At 41.1% G+C, this 18,356-nt stretch overlaps 1 protein-coding gene across 1 annotated transcript in view; it reads left to right on the top strand.

The window, feature by feature from the left end:
- Nucleotides 1–18,356, top strand: part of LOC127946141 (cadherin-7) — a 107,246-nt gene that overhangs the window by 1,831 nt on the left and 87,059 nt on the right. The window contains exons 2-3 of the mRNA XM_052542469.1: nucleotides 8,253–8,698; nucleotides 10,085–10,379. Of these exons, the coding sequence (XP_052398429.1) occupies nucleotides 8,465–8,698; nucleotides 10,085–10,379 (529 nt within the window). The 5' untranslated portion in view covers nucleotides 8,253–8,464. The remainder of the gene's footprint in view (nucleotides 1–8,252; nucleotides 8,699–10,084; nucleotides 10,380–18,356) is intronic.

The following is an 18,356-nucleotide window of genomic DNA, read 5'->3' as shown; positions in this document are numbered from 1 at the left end:
ATTCTAAAAACAACTTTATCCTAAGTGCGATGAATGTTCTTAATATCATGATTAAGAGATATAATAAATTGTTTAATTATTTTTACCGGCACTGTAGAAATTGTGTTCTTTGTGGTAATTTTCAGATGTATTTGTTGTTTCTCAATCAGAGTTTCTGAGATTGGTTCATGAACTTCAGTTGCTTTAATAGCAAAGGCACAGGTGCTGAATCTTCCTTTTTTTCTCGTTATACATGTGATATTTGAGCGGAGGTTCCTATTAATGGAAAAGAAGCAATAGAAACTAGCAAGCTGAAACCGAAGAAATGACAAATATTTTATTAGAAAATGACATTAGAGAACACATGATAGTATTAGATTCTGCTTCAAATCAAGGAGGATGATAAGACTGATGGCACATAACACATCTGAGCAGTCCTGCTGGATATTTGCAGCTGCTGCTGCTGCTATGCTTTTTTGGGGGAGAGTTTGAGTCCCAGGATGCACTGATCATTATACTTTACACTGTCCTTCTCACTGTGATGATGCTGACCATCACACTGTCCATCTCACTCTCCTTCTTACTGTCATCACACTGTGATCTTGTTGTCCACCCCAAAGTCAATCAAACTGTCTATCTCACTGATCATCACAATCTATCTAACTGTCCACCTCACTGAGCATCTCACTGTGATCACATTGTCCTTCACATTGTCCATCAAAATGTCTATCACACTGTCCATTTTACCTTCATTTTCACTGTGATGATGCTGACCATCACACTTTCCATCATACTGCCCATCACACAGCCTATCACACTGTCCACAATCCTGTCCATCACAGTGTCCTTCACATTATCCATGACACTGTCAATCACACTGTCCTCACAATGATCATCTCACTGTCCATCTCACTTTGATTACATTGATTTTAACATTGTCCATCACACTGCCATTCTCACTATGCTAATGCTAACCATCACACTGTCCATCACACTGACATTTCACTGTCCATTAGACTAACATCACACTGTCCATCTCACTGCCCGTCACACTGTCCATTAGACTAACATCACACTGTTTATCTCACTGCCCATCAAACTGTCCTTCACAATGACCATCTCACTGACCATTTCACTGTGATAAAATTGTCCTTCATATTGTCCAATACACTGTCCATCTCACTGTCCTTCTTACTGTGATGATGCTGACCATCAGACTTTCCATCACACTGTCCATCACACTGCCTATCAGACTGACTATCACACTGTTCATCACACTCTCCATCATACTGTCCATCACACTCTCCTTCAAATTGTCCATCACACTGTCAATCACACTGTCCTTCACAATGACCATTTCACTTCCCATCTCACTTTTATCACATTGTCCTTCACATTGTCCATCACATTGTTCATCACACTGTCCATCTCACTATCATTCTCACTGTGATAATGCTGACCATCACACTGTTCAAAAAAACTGATCATCTCACTGTCCATCTCACTGCCCACCACAATGTCCATCTTACTATTCATCACACTGTCCATCTCACTGTGATCACATTGTCCATCAATGTCAATAACACTGTCCATCTCACTGATCATCGCACTGTCCATCTCACTGTCACTCTCACAGTGATAATGCTGACCAGCACACTGTCCATCACATACACTGTCCATCTCACTGTCAATCTCTCTGTCCATCAGACTGGCATCACACTGTCCAACTCGCTGTGATCACATTGTCCATTACAATGTCAATCACACTGTCCATCTCACCGATCACCACACTATCCACCTCATTGTCCATCACAGTCATCTTACTGTCCATCAAACTGTCCATCTCACTGTCCATCTCACTTTGATCACATTGTCCTTCATATTTCCATCAAAATGTCCATCTCACTGTCATTCTCACTGTGATGATGTTGACCATCACACTGATCACAACACTGTCCATCTCAATCTCATCTCACTGTCCATCAGACTCACCATCACATCGTCCATTTTACTATCCATCACAATTTCCATCTAACTGAACATCTCACTGTGAATTCATTGTCCATCACAATGGCAATCACACCGTCCATCACACTGTCTATCTTATTGTCCATCACACTGACTATCTCACTGCGATCACATTGGCAATCACACTGTACTTCACAATGACCATCTCACTCTCCATCTCTCTTTGATCACATTGTCCTTTACATTGTCCATCACACTGTCCATCTCACTTTGATCACATTGTCCATCACACAGTCCATCACACTTTCATTCTCACTGTGATGATGTTGACCATCACACTGATCATCACACTGTCCATCAGACTGTCAATCTATCTGTCCATCAGACTGGCATCACATCTCGTTGTGATCACATTGTCCATTACAATGTCAATCACACTGTCCATCTCACCGATCACCACGATATCCATCAATATCAGATATTTCATGCCATAGCTAACACATTTGTGAATATTCTGAATAAAAAAGGAAAAATGACATAAAAAAAGATCATCATTCATTCAGCGCTGTTGCTGCTGCGGTGTGTCACGTGACAAGCAATGACGTGTCACCATGGAAACACCGCCCCCCTCCTCTCGTGTGTGCACGCTGGCTTTAGCGGTGCATTCAAGGGCACTCGTAAAACTGATGTTTGTTGTGACTGCCAGAGTTGTATGCAGGGCAGAAATCTATATCGTTGCTTTTTTCGATAGTAATATCTTGAAAGTTCATATCTAGATATAGATACGATAACGATATATCGTTCAGCCCTAACACTGACCATCTCACTGCGATCAGATTGTCAATCACACTGTATGTCACAATGACCATCTCACTGTCCATCTCTCTTTGATCACATTGTCCTTTACATTGTCCATCACACTATCCATCTTACTGTCACCCTCACTGTGATGATGCCGACCATCACATTATCCATCACATTGACCATCTCGCTGTCAATCTCACTGTCCATCAGACTGACATCACTTTGTCCATCTCACTGCCCATCACATTGTCCATCCTACTATTTATCACACTGTCCATTTCACTGTAATCACATTGCCCATCACAATGTCAATTACTCTGTCCCTCTCACTGTCCATCTCACTTTGATCACATTGTCCATCACACTGTCATTCTCACAGCGATCACATTGTCAATCACACTGTGCTTCACAATGACATCTCACTGTGATCACATTGCCCATCACAATGTCAATCACACTGTCCATCTGTCATTCTCACTGTGATGATGTTGACCATCACACTGATCATCACACTGTCCATCTCAATGTCATCTCACTGTCCATCACACTGTCCATCTCACTGTCCATCAGAGTCACCATCACACCGTCCATTTTACTATCCATCACACATCCCATCTTACTGAACATCTCACTGTGATCTCATTGTCCATCACAATGGCAATCACACTGTCCTTCACACTGACCATCTCACTTCGATCACATTGTCCTTTAAATTGTCCATCACTATGTCTATTTTACTGTACTCCCCACAGTGATGATGGTGACCATCACACTGTCCATCACACTGACCATCTCACTGCCCATCACACTGTCCATCTTACTGTTCATGTTACTTCCAAGATGGCGGCGCGTCCACACGCAGCGGCTTCTCTCTGTCCCGACAGAACGGTGTTTTCGTGTTTTTTGTCTTGTGAGTCGCAGTGTTTTTGCACATTGTCGTCGCGTCTACCTGTCTGTAAGCGCAAATACAGTCGCGAGTTTCTGCTCGATGTCGGCAGAACCGCATTTTTACAGTTAAACTCCGCGCAAGCGGAACAGCTGTGGGATCTCGATCTGCTACGGAGGCCTTCACCATCATCGACCCCCACTACTGCATCTCGCCCGTAGCGGAGGCGCCACAAGCGGCATGAGAGGAAGCAGAAGAGGGGTAAGCGCGGAGGTATCCGGGCTAGGCTAACGGCTAACCCACACAAGCCATCTGTCCCCACCATCGTACTGGCTAACGTACGCTCGTTGGACAATAAACTGGACTACATTCGTTTACTACGCTCAACTCAGAGGACTGTAAGAGACTGTTGTGTTTTTGTGTTCACAGAAACATGGCTCAGCAAAAGCGTTCCAGATGGCGCTATTCAGCTCGACCAGCTGACGTGCTATCGAGCGGACAGAGCTCTCGTCGCGGGAGGAAAAACCCGCGGCGGCGGGCTTTGTGTTTACATCAATGACGCGTGGTGCCGCGATACTGTTGTGATCAGCAAACACTGCTCACCCCTGGTGGAGTTTATGATTATTAAGTGCCGGCCGTTCTATCTGCCGAGGGAATATACTGCTATACTGCTCATTTCAGTCTACATTCCCCCATTCAACATCACCAGCAACAGGAACGACACACTTAATGAACTGGACCAGCACATCAGTGAGCAGCAGACAGCACACCCGGATGCTTTTCTCATCATAGCTGGGGATTTCAACCATGCTGACCTTAAGAGTGTGTTTCCAAAAATACACCAGCACATCAACTTTCCAACATGAGGTAATAACATTTTGGACTTTGTTTACACCACACAGAGAGGAGCTTACAAAGCCCTCCCCCTCCCCCACCTCGGAGTCTCAGACCACATCACTGTTATGCTAATGCCTGCATACAGACCGCTCATTAAAGTCGCCAAACCAGTTTACAAACAGATTAAAGTGTGGCCAGAAGGATCATCAGAGATTCTTCAGGACTGCTTCAACACAACTGACTGGGACATGTTTAAACAGGCTGCCACATGCAATAACACCACTGACCTCCAGGAGTACTCAGAGACTGTTACTGCCTACATCAATAAGTGTATTGATGATGTAACGATCACAAAAACTATCACTGTCCGGGCCAATCAGAAGCCATGGATGACGGGGGAGGTCTACAGACTCCTGAAGACACGGAATGCTGCCTTCAGAGCTGTAGATGAGGTGGGCCTGAGAACAGCTAGGGCCAACCTGTCCCGCGGCATCAGAGAGGCTAAGAGACAGCACTCGACCTGACGACCAAGAGAGCTGACAATTGACCATCACTTAATTTACCATCACCTCGCGATTGAAAATGTGACACTGATATGACAGTTCAACAAACAAAAAAATAGTTTTGGTCTATTTTAGCAGCGAAAATAGATCCGATGAATCCATACAAAGATCACAACATAGCGCATCTCACAGACACACTCTTAATCGTGTTTTGAATGATTTAGTGTTTTGAACAAATCGTTTGAGTCAAAGATTCAATGACCCATTCATAGAATCAAACATGCCATGTACCTAAATAAGATGTTCACCAAACCCATCTTGAGTGTTTGCTGCTGAAAAGCTCTTTTTTTTAGTTTCATCTATCCATAGAAGCCAGTCCCATTTGAAGTTCCAGTCGTGTCTGATAAATTAATATGCTGGAGTTTGTGTTTGGATGAGCTAGGAGAATTTTTATTTAAACCCTCCTAAACAATATGTGGTGATGTAAGTGCTGTTAAACAATTTTTTTTAAGGTTTTCTGACAGCGAGACTCAACTATTTTCTGCAATTCTCCAGCTGTGGTCCTTGGAGAGTCTTTAGCCACTCAAACTGACCTCCTCACCACACATTAGGATGATATAGACACACGTCCTCTTCCGGACAGTTCCGTAAAATTTTCTGTTATTCTGTTAATTATTTTGCAGACAATTCAGATTTATTTTTTATTTTAATACTAAATGATTGTAGTCCTCGTGTATGTGTGTGTGTGTGTGTGAGAGTGAGAGTGAGAGTGAGTGTGTGTCTTAGTCGCGTGGGAAATTTAGCTAAGTGTAGCTAAAAAAATTACTGGCTAGGGCTGAGATTTTATATAATCTTTAAAAAGAATGTTTGTGGGTTTAGTCTTTAAAAAGACTGTTGGGGTTCTGTAGTAAAGGCCTATGTAATTCGAGATTGATAACAGAGCAAGAGCTGGCACAAGCGAACTTGGCAAGAGACTAGACTAGAGTGAATGGAGAGCTATGTCGTGAGTCAATTTAAATGCAGTGATTTATTTATTTTTTATGAGAGTGAGTGAACATTAACATAACTTGCACCCCGCTCTGTAAGCCAGGGCGGGAACAGCGGCGGCCATGCGCATGCGTGATTCATTTGCAGCAAGGATGTGGAGGGGTGTGTGTGTCTGCTCTCTGCTCTGACTGCAGGCTGGGAGTCTGGGACTGCAGCGCAAGGCAACTGAGACCGCCTGTGAGTGCTTTTGGACGGGAGAGGGGCTCACGGCAGCACCCGCTGCTCGTTGAGCACAGTAGGCCTAACTGCAGAGTGATTCATACTTTCGAGTCTCCAAACACCACAAAAGTCTCCAAAAACATCAGTAAAAGTCACTGGATTTGTCGCTTTTGACAAAAAAAAAAAAAAAAAAAAAAAGTCGCCAGGAGGATGATGTGTTATAATCAGTGCTTGAGGTGTGTGTGGGGGGCTGGCGGTTCTCTCATTGCATTGGCAAATCATGACATTTTTACAGTGAGAAACAAGACTTGGAGATATTGCTGTTACAACAATTTATTGTTATTTATTTATTAACAACATAAATGTATTTAAACATGTTTGTGTGTGCGTGGCTGCGTGCGTGTGAGCATTTCCAAAAACTAAAGGAAAGCTGTAGCCTATATTCTGACTAGTTTATTCGTTCATATATATATATATAAAACTAAATACGACCTCACGTTTGCAGCCTCTGAAACCTCCGTCCGTCATAAAAATTAATTCGGATGTTTCGATTTTCTGCATTTTTCGCATCCGTAGCAAATATTTTGAGGGGTGTTTTTGACCATTGAGAGCCACCAAATGACGAATATGAAAAAACGAATACGACAATTTCGGACCCGCAAGGACCTTAAACTTTTGAGGCTTGCGCAGCTTCTCGAGGAGAAATCAAACAAATGAGAGCCGTTTTCTAAAGTCTATGAGCGCAGCACACACAAGTAAACTAAATTGACATACTGCAGTTAAATTTCAAAATGTGGTGTTTTTATATTTCTAACATTTGAATACAGTTCAGCAACATACATCACACGACCTGACGACCAAGAGAGCTGACAATTGACCATCACTTAATTTACCATCACCTCGCGATTGAAAATGTGACACTGATAAGACAGTTCAACAAACAAGTTAATAATATTAATTCACTTACATTTTAGACGAAATATTGACTGTTTTGGTCTATTTTAGCAGCGAAAATAGATCCGATGAATCCATACAAAGATCACAACATAGCGCAACTCACAGACACACTCTTAATCGTGTTTTGAATGATTCAGTGTTTTGAACAAATCATTTGAGTCAAAGATTCAATGACCCATTCACAAACATCTGTCTCATTCTGGATGAATCGGCCGTTTGAACGAATCGTTTAAAATGAATGACTCAATGACTCGCTTATAAAACCGCATCACCTGCATTTGCGCTCACTATCGACAAACCAATCAAATTTGTTCAAAACTTTTTTTTTTTTTAAATCAGTCCAAACACATTTTAATTTTTATTCAAGAGTTATGTATATACAAAACTATAAATTTTATGACAGTAGTTTAGTGATAATTTTTTTTTCAGGTTTTTTTTTCCTCCTATCCTGTAGCCTACTCGTGCCCCCCCTGGAGAGTGTCCGTGCCCCCCCCCCCCCCACCGGTTGAGAACCAGTGAGTTAGAGGAAGTGGTCCTGCACAGCTGCTTTGTTTCTGGCTGCATTTCTGCTGTTCAGCACCACCTGCTGTCAGAGAGTGAATGTGTGCTTTTTTATTCAGTGCATATCTCATTCGAGCTTCTTTACATGAGAGTGAGCAGTGGTCATGTGCAATGTGACCATTTGATGGGAAATGTATAATTAAAATGCATTTAAAAACGGACTAATTTGTAATAATTAATTATTCACGTTAACAATATAATGCATGTTGATATTCGTGATATATCACATTACTGAATACCGACAAATTTCTTGTCACAATTTCGTCATTACTGACATTTTCCTGAATCCATAGTTCCTGTGAATGTTCACAAACAAAAGCATGGCAAAGGTGTGTGTTTGAAACACCTGAACTCAACCTGTGATTCAGAAGTGAGCTATTACTAGTATCACACCTAAGAATCATATAGCAACATTTTTAGCAACACCCTGCTGTTCACTCACAACATCAAAGCTTTTCAGTGGTGATTTCCTTTTCCAAACACAACTTTTCTTTAAAAAAGTTGATGGCAGATTCTCTCACTGATGTTTTATCTCTGTCTTTCTCTGACAGGTGTCAGTAACTCCTCATGTAGAAGAACCGTGAGGAAATCGTCTTTTTGAATGGCCTCATTATAATCACAGCTCAAGGATTTCTGAGCATCAGAAACTTTGTAAAAACCACAAACTACAAGGGTTTGACATTTCTTTCTCTGCATTCCTGTGATATTTCAGAACATTTGGGTTTCTGTTTTGTTTCTCAAATCCGCCGTGGTAATTCGTTATATGGCCCAGATGAGTTTTCTCATATGCAGCACTGTCTGGTTTCTCACTGCCCATCTCCTGCGAGACAACATGAGCTGCTGGGGACTGAAATCTGCTGACAGGACCCCTGACCGACCCCACAGTGACCCCAAATATTCATGGGATGCCCTGCAAAGACAGAAACGAAACTGGGTTTGGAATCAGTTCTTTGTGCTTGAGGAATACACAGGGACTGATCCTCTGTATGTTGGCAAGGTAAGATTTCTACTCTCATTTCTTACATAAAAGTGTTGCTTTAAAAAAAAAAGTCATGATCTTCCCCAAAGTTTAGTGTTTAGAATCATGAATAAATGCAGTCAAGTCCTATCCATCAAATACAGGTAAGTGTTTGAATCTTTCTGGTCATGAACTTATGCACCATTTGCAGTGTAATGTGCCACTACTAAGTGTACACATTACACTGTAATACCCATGGAAATGAGTGCTGAAGAAACATCAAATAGTGCAAAGACCCTTCAGTGATCCACAATTTAACACATTTTTGTTGTCAATTGCAGAAAATTGCAGTTTTAAGAAAATCAGCATGTTATAATGTAAAGCTTTAAAAGTTCGTCAGAGTAATGGAGTGGTTGTAGAGAGAAGACTCCACAGGGAACTGGCATAAATCTTAAAATAGTACAAACTTTTTGCCCTTTTATTTGTGCTGCAGGGATTTATTTCTGGAGCTTTTTGACCTTTAGCTGTAAAAATGGCATCTCTTGAGGAAAGTCTGTTAATTCTGCTCCTCTGCCCTTTCATTGATACTAAGTGTCATTGTTCATTGACAGCGGTTCGGTCAGAACCAGTCGTTGTCCTCACGTCAACCAGTGGCTCAGAAAACACTTTCTTGGAAAAGAAGGGGGAAAACTAACCCAATTTTTTAACGGATAACAATCAATTAATTATTTTTTTCCTAAATATAAAATGGGTTCCCATCCAAGACCGGATACTTATATGTATACAAATAATTTATAACACTTTCTGCATCCTCTAATGTAGTGTAAACTATTCATCACTTGTAAAATTGTTAATTGTTAATTGTTTATTGTCTTTTCTGAATCAGACACAGTTAACACGTTTCGTAGCTTTATATTTTAAATACACTCTGTTAGCTTAGATAATATAGAAGTTTAATCAGGTCTAGTTGAGATATACAGGTGCATTTCAATAAATTAGAATGTTGTTGAAAAGTTACTTTATTTCAGTAATTCAACTAAACATTTTTAGTGAATTGTTGGCCTTCTGTAAAGTATATTAATTTACTGTACATGTACTCAATACTTGGTAGGGGCTACTTTTGTTACCTTTAATTACTGCTTCAATGTGGTAATTTATTGAGATGCACCTATATATCACGGAGGAACACTGTGCATGCAGTCCTGATGCATTTATCTGTATTATGCCATAAAGACAAATATGTAGAAAGATAATCCTTTTGCAGCATAGTTTGTAAGCTGTTTTGGACTAATACATTCGTTTTAAATGCTGAAATGTGTTCTATAGTACTTTAATTTGCTGTACTGTACAATTTCAGAGCATACAACAGCTGAAGTGTGAGTTTTGGTTGTTTGCACTTCTTTATGTGCTGTATGTCTTTCACAGCTGCATTCAGATGTGGATAAGAGTGATGGAAATGTCAAGTACGTGTTGACTGGAGATGGGGCATCTTCTATCTTCACTATCGATGAGAAAACCGGGGACATCCATGCCACCAAACGCCTGGACCGAGAGGAACAGGGTTATTATACTCTGCGTGCTCAAGCGGTCGACAGCAAAACCAGTGCTCCGGTGGAGGACGAGTCTGAATTTATTGTGAAGGTCCAGGACATCAATGACAATGAGCCCAAGTTTCTGGACGGGCCATACACTGCAGAGGTGCCTGAGATGTCTCCTCTTGGTATGTTTGTATAATTCATCTTTGCTCATTTTCAAAAGCTTGCGGTTACTTTCTCTGAAAGCCACTTTTAAAATACATCTGAAAAATTGTTAAGGATTACCTTTCATAAGTTTGTGCTTAATGTTTCAAAAGAAGTCACTTCTGCTTACTAAGGCTTCATTTATTTGATAAAAATTGGTAAAAAAAGTAATATTGTGAAATTATCTGTTAAAGTGTAATGTATTTCTGTGATGCTCCGCTGTATTTTCAGCATCATTCCTCCAGTCTTCAGTGTCACATGATCTTCAGAAATCATAATAATATGATGATTTACTGCTCAAGAAAATTTTTTGATTATTATCAATGTTGAACACAGTTGTGCTGCACAATATTTTATTTTTCAGGATTCACAGATGACTAAAAAGTTGAACAATGTAAAAACTGTAAGGTGTTAATTTCTGAGTAAAATTTCCTGTTTATCCCCTATGGATACTAACATTTAAGAATTTAGCATTTCTATGATCTTTCATTGGTAACAAGCCTGCACAAGCTCATGGCTACAGTTCATTATCATCATTACAGGATTGTATGAATTAAAAAGAGGATTGAAACTATTGACTGTTTTCTCTTTATATTAAAGCACAGAATTATATGCGTTTACTCCCAAGATGCATTGGAAGCCACTGAATGTCAGGGTCATATTTGTTATCAGTCTGTCAAACAGCAGACTGCCAGTGAAAATGACCTTGAGCTCTCATGAACATAAGAACATGGCAACAGGGAACAATGTCACTAAAAAGAAACATGGAGGCAAAGGCTGCCACATAGCCAAAGGTTCAGATAGCTGATGTCTCAAATCACCTAGAGGAATCTGAAGCTTTACACTCCTGCCCTGAGGACCCTGTCAGAATGGGATTCATGGATTAAACTTCCAGTGTACATTGGAGTGACAGTGTGCCGGAGAAGGTGTCAGAAGCTACGACAGCGAACAGCAGCTCAGTCTGTCTGATTCAGTCACATGACAGACATATACTGAGGGCACATGCACTATCATCCTGCACTGAAGCATAATGGGATGACAGAAACCTCTGTGTGACATTCGATCTGAGGGGATGGAGGCTTCATAAAATCACAATCTCCAAAAAACTTACCTGATGAACAACTCTCAAGTGTTTGTGTTGATGTTTTATAAACGGATCTAGAGACAGAGATAGATATGCTGGCAGCTCTTTTGTAGATGTGTTTAATACATTGATATCCCTATCACACTGATAAATGGTTCACTTACGAGGAATACTGAGCAGAGTGCTGTGCTGTGACAGCAGCTAGAGGGAGAGTGGAACCTGCGCCCTGAACACTGCTGGGTGGTGTGGCGTAGCATATATTTAAGTGCCTCCCTGCCTGCACATGTTACAATTCAGTGACCTGGACAAGCTCATCTAAGTTCAGAGATTGGAAGGATTCAAAGATCCATCCAAATAAGTGATGGCATCATGATTAAAGATTTATGAAAACTTTGCAATGCGGTTCAGCTCAAGCTTTCTGACACTTCTAGTGTTGATTTTGTAAATTGTACATATTTTCATGTCTGTTGTTTCAGAGAAGTAAGCCATGCATTTCTAGAGATCAGGGCATCAGTGTAACAATAGGCCAATGCAATCACCCCAGGAAATGAGTGAAACACTGATTATGGAAAGGCAAGAATGTCTTCACTTTTCTTTTTTTTTTACTCTAGTGTTAATCTAACTCCCACATGTATCTATGACATTCTGTATGAATTTTTACCCCATTTTGGGGAATGCTTTTTTTTTTTTTACTGTAACTTATCACATTATTGATTTAGTCCTTAATTAATTCTTTATTTGCATTAAAAAGTATAATTTCTATGTTTTTACTCTGCACAGGCAGCACCGAGTCAATGACAAATTTGAAGAAGCATATTCTCAAGAAATAATATCACACACACACACACACACACACACACACACACAATGTTACCTTTGTATTGCTTCTAGTATACAGCTAACAGAGACCAAACTAGTGATCCTAAGCAAACAAGATTTAGTGACCATGGCAGCTAATGTTTTGCTCTTGTCTGGATGAGGAATATGAAAAAGTGTCATCTCCTGAAATGTGTTAAAAGCTATTATTTATTTTGATTACTGTCAGATGACACTCAGCTGCCTGGAGCACAGAATTGATTACAAACACCAGAGATGCATTTCTCTTAGACAGAAAATGAATAGAAAACTGAGAATGTGATCATTCCCTGGAATGAAGATGGACTAATGAGAGATGACAGAGAGAGAAAGTTATTAGACAAAGTTGCAGAGGCTTTGACTATACCAACACAAAGCCATTCCAGGTGAATGTATGGCACACAGGATAGAATCAAATAACACTTCATATTGTTGCAAACATGTCATTGCTGATGGTTAAATACAAGATTGTTACACACACACACACACATACATATACAGTATTTTAAAAGTTTTTTTTAATGATTTGCTTTATGTAGTAATCAGTTTAAAAGCATCAGTAGTCTTCTGTGCAGCAGTTTTATGACTTTAAGCTCCCAGTTCAGACAGTGTAATATGTTACATTAAGCCCAAATCAATATGGAATGGTACTTCATCTATTCTCTAAGACATTTTCATATTGTTTCCCCCATGTGAATGTCACTGACTTTGACCCATGAGGGTGAAAACAGCCAAACACACTGAATGTAACTTTAATTTTGTGACCGCTTTGGCTCTCAAAAACGGCCTGTTGAAGCAGACTGCATGAGCTCATGTTCACCAAACACTTCCAGTTTTAGCATATTCTGCTTCAAGTGGTTTTTGTTTGTCGTGCAAAATGGAAACAGAATAGCCCAAATCACCTGTTCGTAACACCATTATCCACAAGTTTCTGTCTAGACACATCCTTTCGCTTTTCTACATGGTTAACGCTTTACATGTTGTGTTTTTCTTTTCATGGTTAATTAATTTTGTAATATACAATCTAAGCAAGTGAACATCTCTGTTACAAACATAACCCTGTGTTACAACCCTTAAAAGGATCTAGGGAATAGGGCACAACACTTAAATTTGTTTTCTACTACCGGGTAAAACCAAACTCCCCAACCTAGCTGGAGGAGGAGGACCCCGGACTAAGCTAACTAACACGAAAAGAAAACACAAAAAAGGAACTGAAATCTTCTGCGTATTCAACACCCTAATTAAGCTACCTAATTAAGTTATTTAGTATAAGAAAACCAAAGAAATACAGAGGCTGGCACACTCATCACCTAGTGTAGTGGTTCTCAATTCCAGTCCTCGCACCCAATCAGATATGAATCAGATATGTTAACAGATAGACATACAAAATGTGGAGAGCTTGGAGGCGAGGACTGGAATTGAAAACCGCAGACCTAGTGTATTTAATACTGACACACTACAGCAATGTATGCCGCAACCATAAACTTGTTTAAATAATGACATGGTAGTAGCATTGTTATTTTACACAGAGAAAAGTCACCAAGAGCACATAGCTCAAACAAATACAACTCAGACAAAAACAACATACCCAGAGCACACAAATGTCTCTCCCTTCCAGAGCACGCTGGAGGGATTTTAAAACCAGCAGGGAGGCACCAGATTGGTCCATGAAGAAAGACGCCCTGGTGATGGTTATTTTTGTTAACAACGGTTTATTGAAAATTTTAAAATTAGTATTAATACAGAACAATAAAATACTTTTTACAAAGTCTTGAGTAAAGATGGCACAACATTAAAAGCCATAAATGCACAGTTTTTACATAAGATCCATGTATACAAGAAAGGTCCATCGAGATAATGTCCAACAAATACAGAATCCAGGTTTGTCTGTCCATTGTGTAAGGAGGATTCCAATGGTTGAATAGCAATTTTTTTTTGGCTGCTCTGAGAGCAGCTAACAGTAAACATCTGTTTCATGGACAAGGTGAGGTCCCAAAAGTAATTCATGAAAAAAAAAAAAAAAAAAAAGGCGTTCAAGTGAAACACATCTCAATATCCAACAAATAAGAAGGTCCAAAAAGGTGAGAGAGGGGGCCTAAAGATCCTTGTGACAGCGATTGCACTTAGATGACGACAAATTCATATTTAAAAAAAAAAAAAAAAACTTTTCATTGGAGTGAAGTAAACCCTGTTGTCACGGCAGAAGTAAGGACAGGAAGCAGTTGCAAGTACTTGATTTTTATTAAGAGAAGTATTGTCAGACTGGATGGTGGGTGAAGCAGGGACCTCAATGGCAGGACAGACGGGTGAGGAGGTGATTGAGGGCACTGGTGGTGGTGGTGAGGAATCCGCGTGATGACTGGTAATCCAATAGCGACCAAACAGGAACAAGACACAATGAAGCAGAGCTGGTGGAACACAGACAAGAAGCAAGGAGGAACTCAAACAACGATCTGACAAACAAGAGACGAAAGACAGGGCATTAAGTAGGCTGGTGGAATGAGCTGAGCTGCCGCTGTTTAGATGATCAGCGGTAACACCCACATGAAACAATCAACATGACGTAACATGAGACGAGCAGGAGACGGTGCATTCATGTACCGTGACAGTACCCCTCCTCCTAAGGACGCCCCCTGGCATCCCCAGACTCCCTTACCTGTCGATTGTAATCGTCGATAAGAGTGATCCAGGATGTCTCTAGCAGGCACCCAACTTCTCTCCCCGGACCATAACCCTCCCAGTCCACCAAGTACTGAAATCCACGTCCCCTCTGTCTAGAGTCCAGAATACGATTGACCGAATACGTGGGTTCCCCATCAACGAGTCGCAGCGGGGGAGTGGGGATCGGGGTAGGCGGATTAATCTGAGAATGATTTATTTTAGATACATGAAAGGCGGGATTAATTCTCCTGTACGCTGGAGGAAGTTTGAGGCGGACTGCCACCAGGCTAAATGATCTTGGTGAGAGTGAACGGGCCAATAAATTTGGGAGCCAATTTATTAGAGACGGAACGGCTTTAGCCTTGGTGCGTGCCCCCACTTGGAATAGAATATCGTGGGCTCTAGTCCAAGTGCAGTGACACCTCTGGACAAAAGGCGTGAAAGGAGGGGACCGCGACTTCGGATTCCAGACTGGGAAAAATAGGGGGCTTGTAACCTACACTTAAACGGAGATAGGCCTGCAGATGATATTGGTAATGTATTGTGGGGGAACTCCATCATTGACAGTTGTTGGCTCCAGGAGGAAGGATTCTTGGAAACCAAACGTGTTACTGGAATAATTTGAGGAATGTTTCATTTGCATAGAACGTGTTGTCTTTCTTAATGCTGTATTGCACCTTTGCGTGAAGTGGAAAATCTCTTTCAGAGCAATCGATGCCAACTAATTCAGCACCTTCACTTGAAACAGCGCTCTTGTAACGTCGGACGTAAAAGGCAGCGTGCTAAGAAGTTTCCTAAGGGACACTTTAAGGAACACACTTAAAAGATATATCTCTTACAAGGGTTGTTTATGTTTCTGAGGTCTTCTTAGTGCGCTAAGAGTGAGCGTTATTGGGGAACCGGGCCCTGTAGTTTTCTAGAAGCGATGGATTTAGAGATGGTTTCATCAGCAGTGGGCTTACCCGAACCTGCTAAAATGGTGAGGGAAATTTTCCAGACTGAAGAGAGGAGTTGATAATGTGAATAAGTATAGGTATGACTGAATAAGTTATCGCTTGAATGAGGTGAGTGGGGATCAGATTAAGTGGACAAGTAGTAGGATGATTGGACAGGATAAGTTTGGAAACGTCCATCTCTGAGGGTGGAGATTGTGCAATGATCATTGTGAAGTTATCCTCAGTCTGCGGTGTGGAGAACTGGTCACTGATGGTTCTTGTCTTATTTGTGAAGAAAACTACAAAGTTGTCAGCTGTAATAGTCGATGGAGGAGGTGGAGGTGGATTAAGGAGAGAATGTTTTGAAGAATGTCCAAGTGTCACAATAGTTGTTAATTTTGTTGTGGTAGTAGGATGTTTTATTACTGAAGACATTTGCAGAGAAGGAAGAGAGTGGAGACTGATACACACTGAGGTCAGTAGAGTTTCTTGATATCTGCCATTTCCTCTCTGCAGCCCTGAGTTTAGAGCGATGTTCACGGACATCAGACAGTCATGGGGCAGATGTGGTGGTGCGTGCTGGTCTAGACGACAGTGGGCAAAAGTTGTTCAAGCAAGAGGTTAGAGTGGAGCAAAGAGTGTCCTTAGCACTGTTTGTGTCCAGAGTTGAAAACTGAGAAAGTGAAGGAAGTGAGGATGAACCACAGAAGATAGGCGAGATGGAGAGAGTGAGCATAGGTTCCACTGAAAGGTGACCTGTGTTGGAGTGTGTGCCACTTCAGGAGTAAGTGCTAGGTTAGCAGTAATGAGTAAGTGGTCTGAGGTGTGTAGTGCAGCAACTGAAGAGGTGTCCACGGAGCAATAGCATGTGTAGATGAGGTCCAGTTGGTTGCCTGATTTGTGAGTCTGTGGCTATAGTAGACACTCGCTTGAGATCAAATGAGGTGAGCAGAGTTTTGAAGTCAGTAGCCTGGGCTTTATCTAGGTGAATGTTGAAGTCACCAAGCAGTACCAGAGGAGTACCATCTTCAGGAAAGTTTGATAGCAGCACATCCAACTCCTCCAAGAAGTTTTTGACCTGGGGGATGATAAAGGACCACAAAGTGGATTTTAACGAGGGTGGGTTACAGTAATGGCATGGGATTCAAATGAACCGTTCCCTGTAGGTGATGGTTGATGATCAAGTTTCCATTCTTTTGATATAAGGAGACCAGTACCTCCACCCCTCCCAGACAGACGAGGAGTGTGGGAACAAGTGAAATTAGTGGAGAGGGCTGCGGGAGTGGCAGTGTATTCAGGTTTGATCCAAGTCTCAGTCAGTGCCATGAGGTTGAGACCGGAATGAGCATCAATAGAAGAGATTAAGTCTGCTTTGTTAACTGCAGACTGGCAGCTCCAGAGACCAACTGGAACAGAGAGCGTAGTAGTAGAGGTCAGACCGTAGATTTGTCGGATAGGCCTTCCTTCTACATACATTGCATGCTCTCCGAGTGTTAGTAGAGATCTGAAAGCACATAGTGACTACTAGTGACCGAAATAAGTAGTTGAGAACAAGCTATACAAAGAATAAAAAAGGGGAGAAAAGCAATACTCAAGTGCCTTATCTGTGTTATTGTTTGGTGGAGTCGTACAGGTAAAGTTGATGGTCTTTACACTTTTCACACAAGGAGGCCTCACACGACTGCTGCTGCAGTGAAAACTACAGCTTTTATATTTGCCTGATTACCTGTGATTGAAGTCAGCTGGTCACTCTTCACTATTTAGCAGACGGAAACTGGTAGTGATGGCAAAATGAGGCTTCCTGAACCACTGAGACCTCGCAGCCCATTGCTTCACCAAAAGGTTCATTACTCGAAGCTTCATTCATTATTGCTCACTAGTGACACCTAGCTACTGTGCAAAGAAATAGCAGACCAATAACAATACTGAATCAATGACCTGAGCAGACATTTGTCCATTGCCTGGGTATCAAATAAAATATGTTTCTCTTTCTGTCTGAATTTACTTGTGCAGAGACAACTGTCACACACAGTTCATTCATTATTCATAAATTGTTTGGATAGTGACAGTAGGAACAACAAAAGTTAGACTGTGTTGAGTGTAGTTCTTATGGTGGAGGGAGTGTAATAACGCAAATTACAACAGAAAAGTGTGGGGTGGGAAAGGTTAAGAATTGTTTCTGGTGTGTTTTGTGCATTAAACTGTTACTAGTTTTAGTGCAGTGTTGTGCTTATGGGACTATGGATTTAAAGGAACAAACTGCAACACTGGGTGGGTGAAGGAAGGATCACACATTCTTTTTATTGAGGAACAGAATTTTTTCTGTGTTCGGGCTTAGACGATTCCTCCTTTTGGACAGAACCTCTCCAGCCTTCGAAAAGATCCTTTCGCATGGAACAGAGGATACGGGGGAACATAAAAAC

Source organism: Carassius gibelio, chromosome A24 (genome assembly GCF_023724105.1).
Source record: "Carassius gibelio isolate Cgi1373 ecotype wild population from Czech Republic chromosome A24, carGib1.2-hapl.c, whole genome shotgun sequence".
Taxonomy (NCBI): domain Eukaryota; kingdom Metazoa; phylum Chordata; class Actinopteri; order Cypriniformes; family Cyprinidae; genus Carassius; species Carassius gibelio.
Note: the sequence above shows the minus strand (reverse complement) of the source record. Positions and strands in the feature narration are given on the sequence as shown.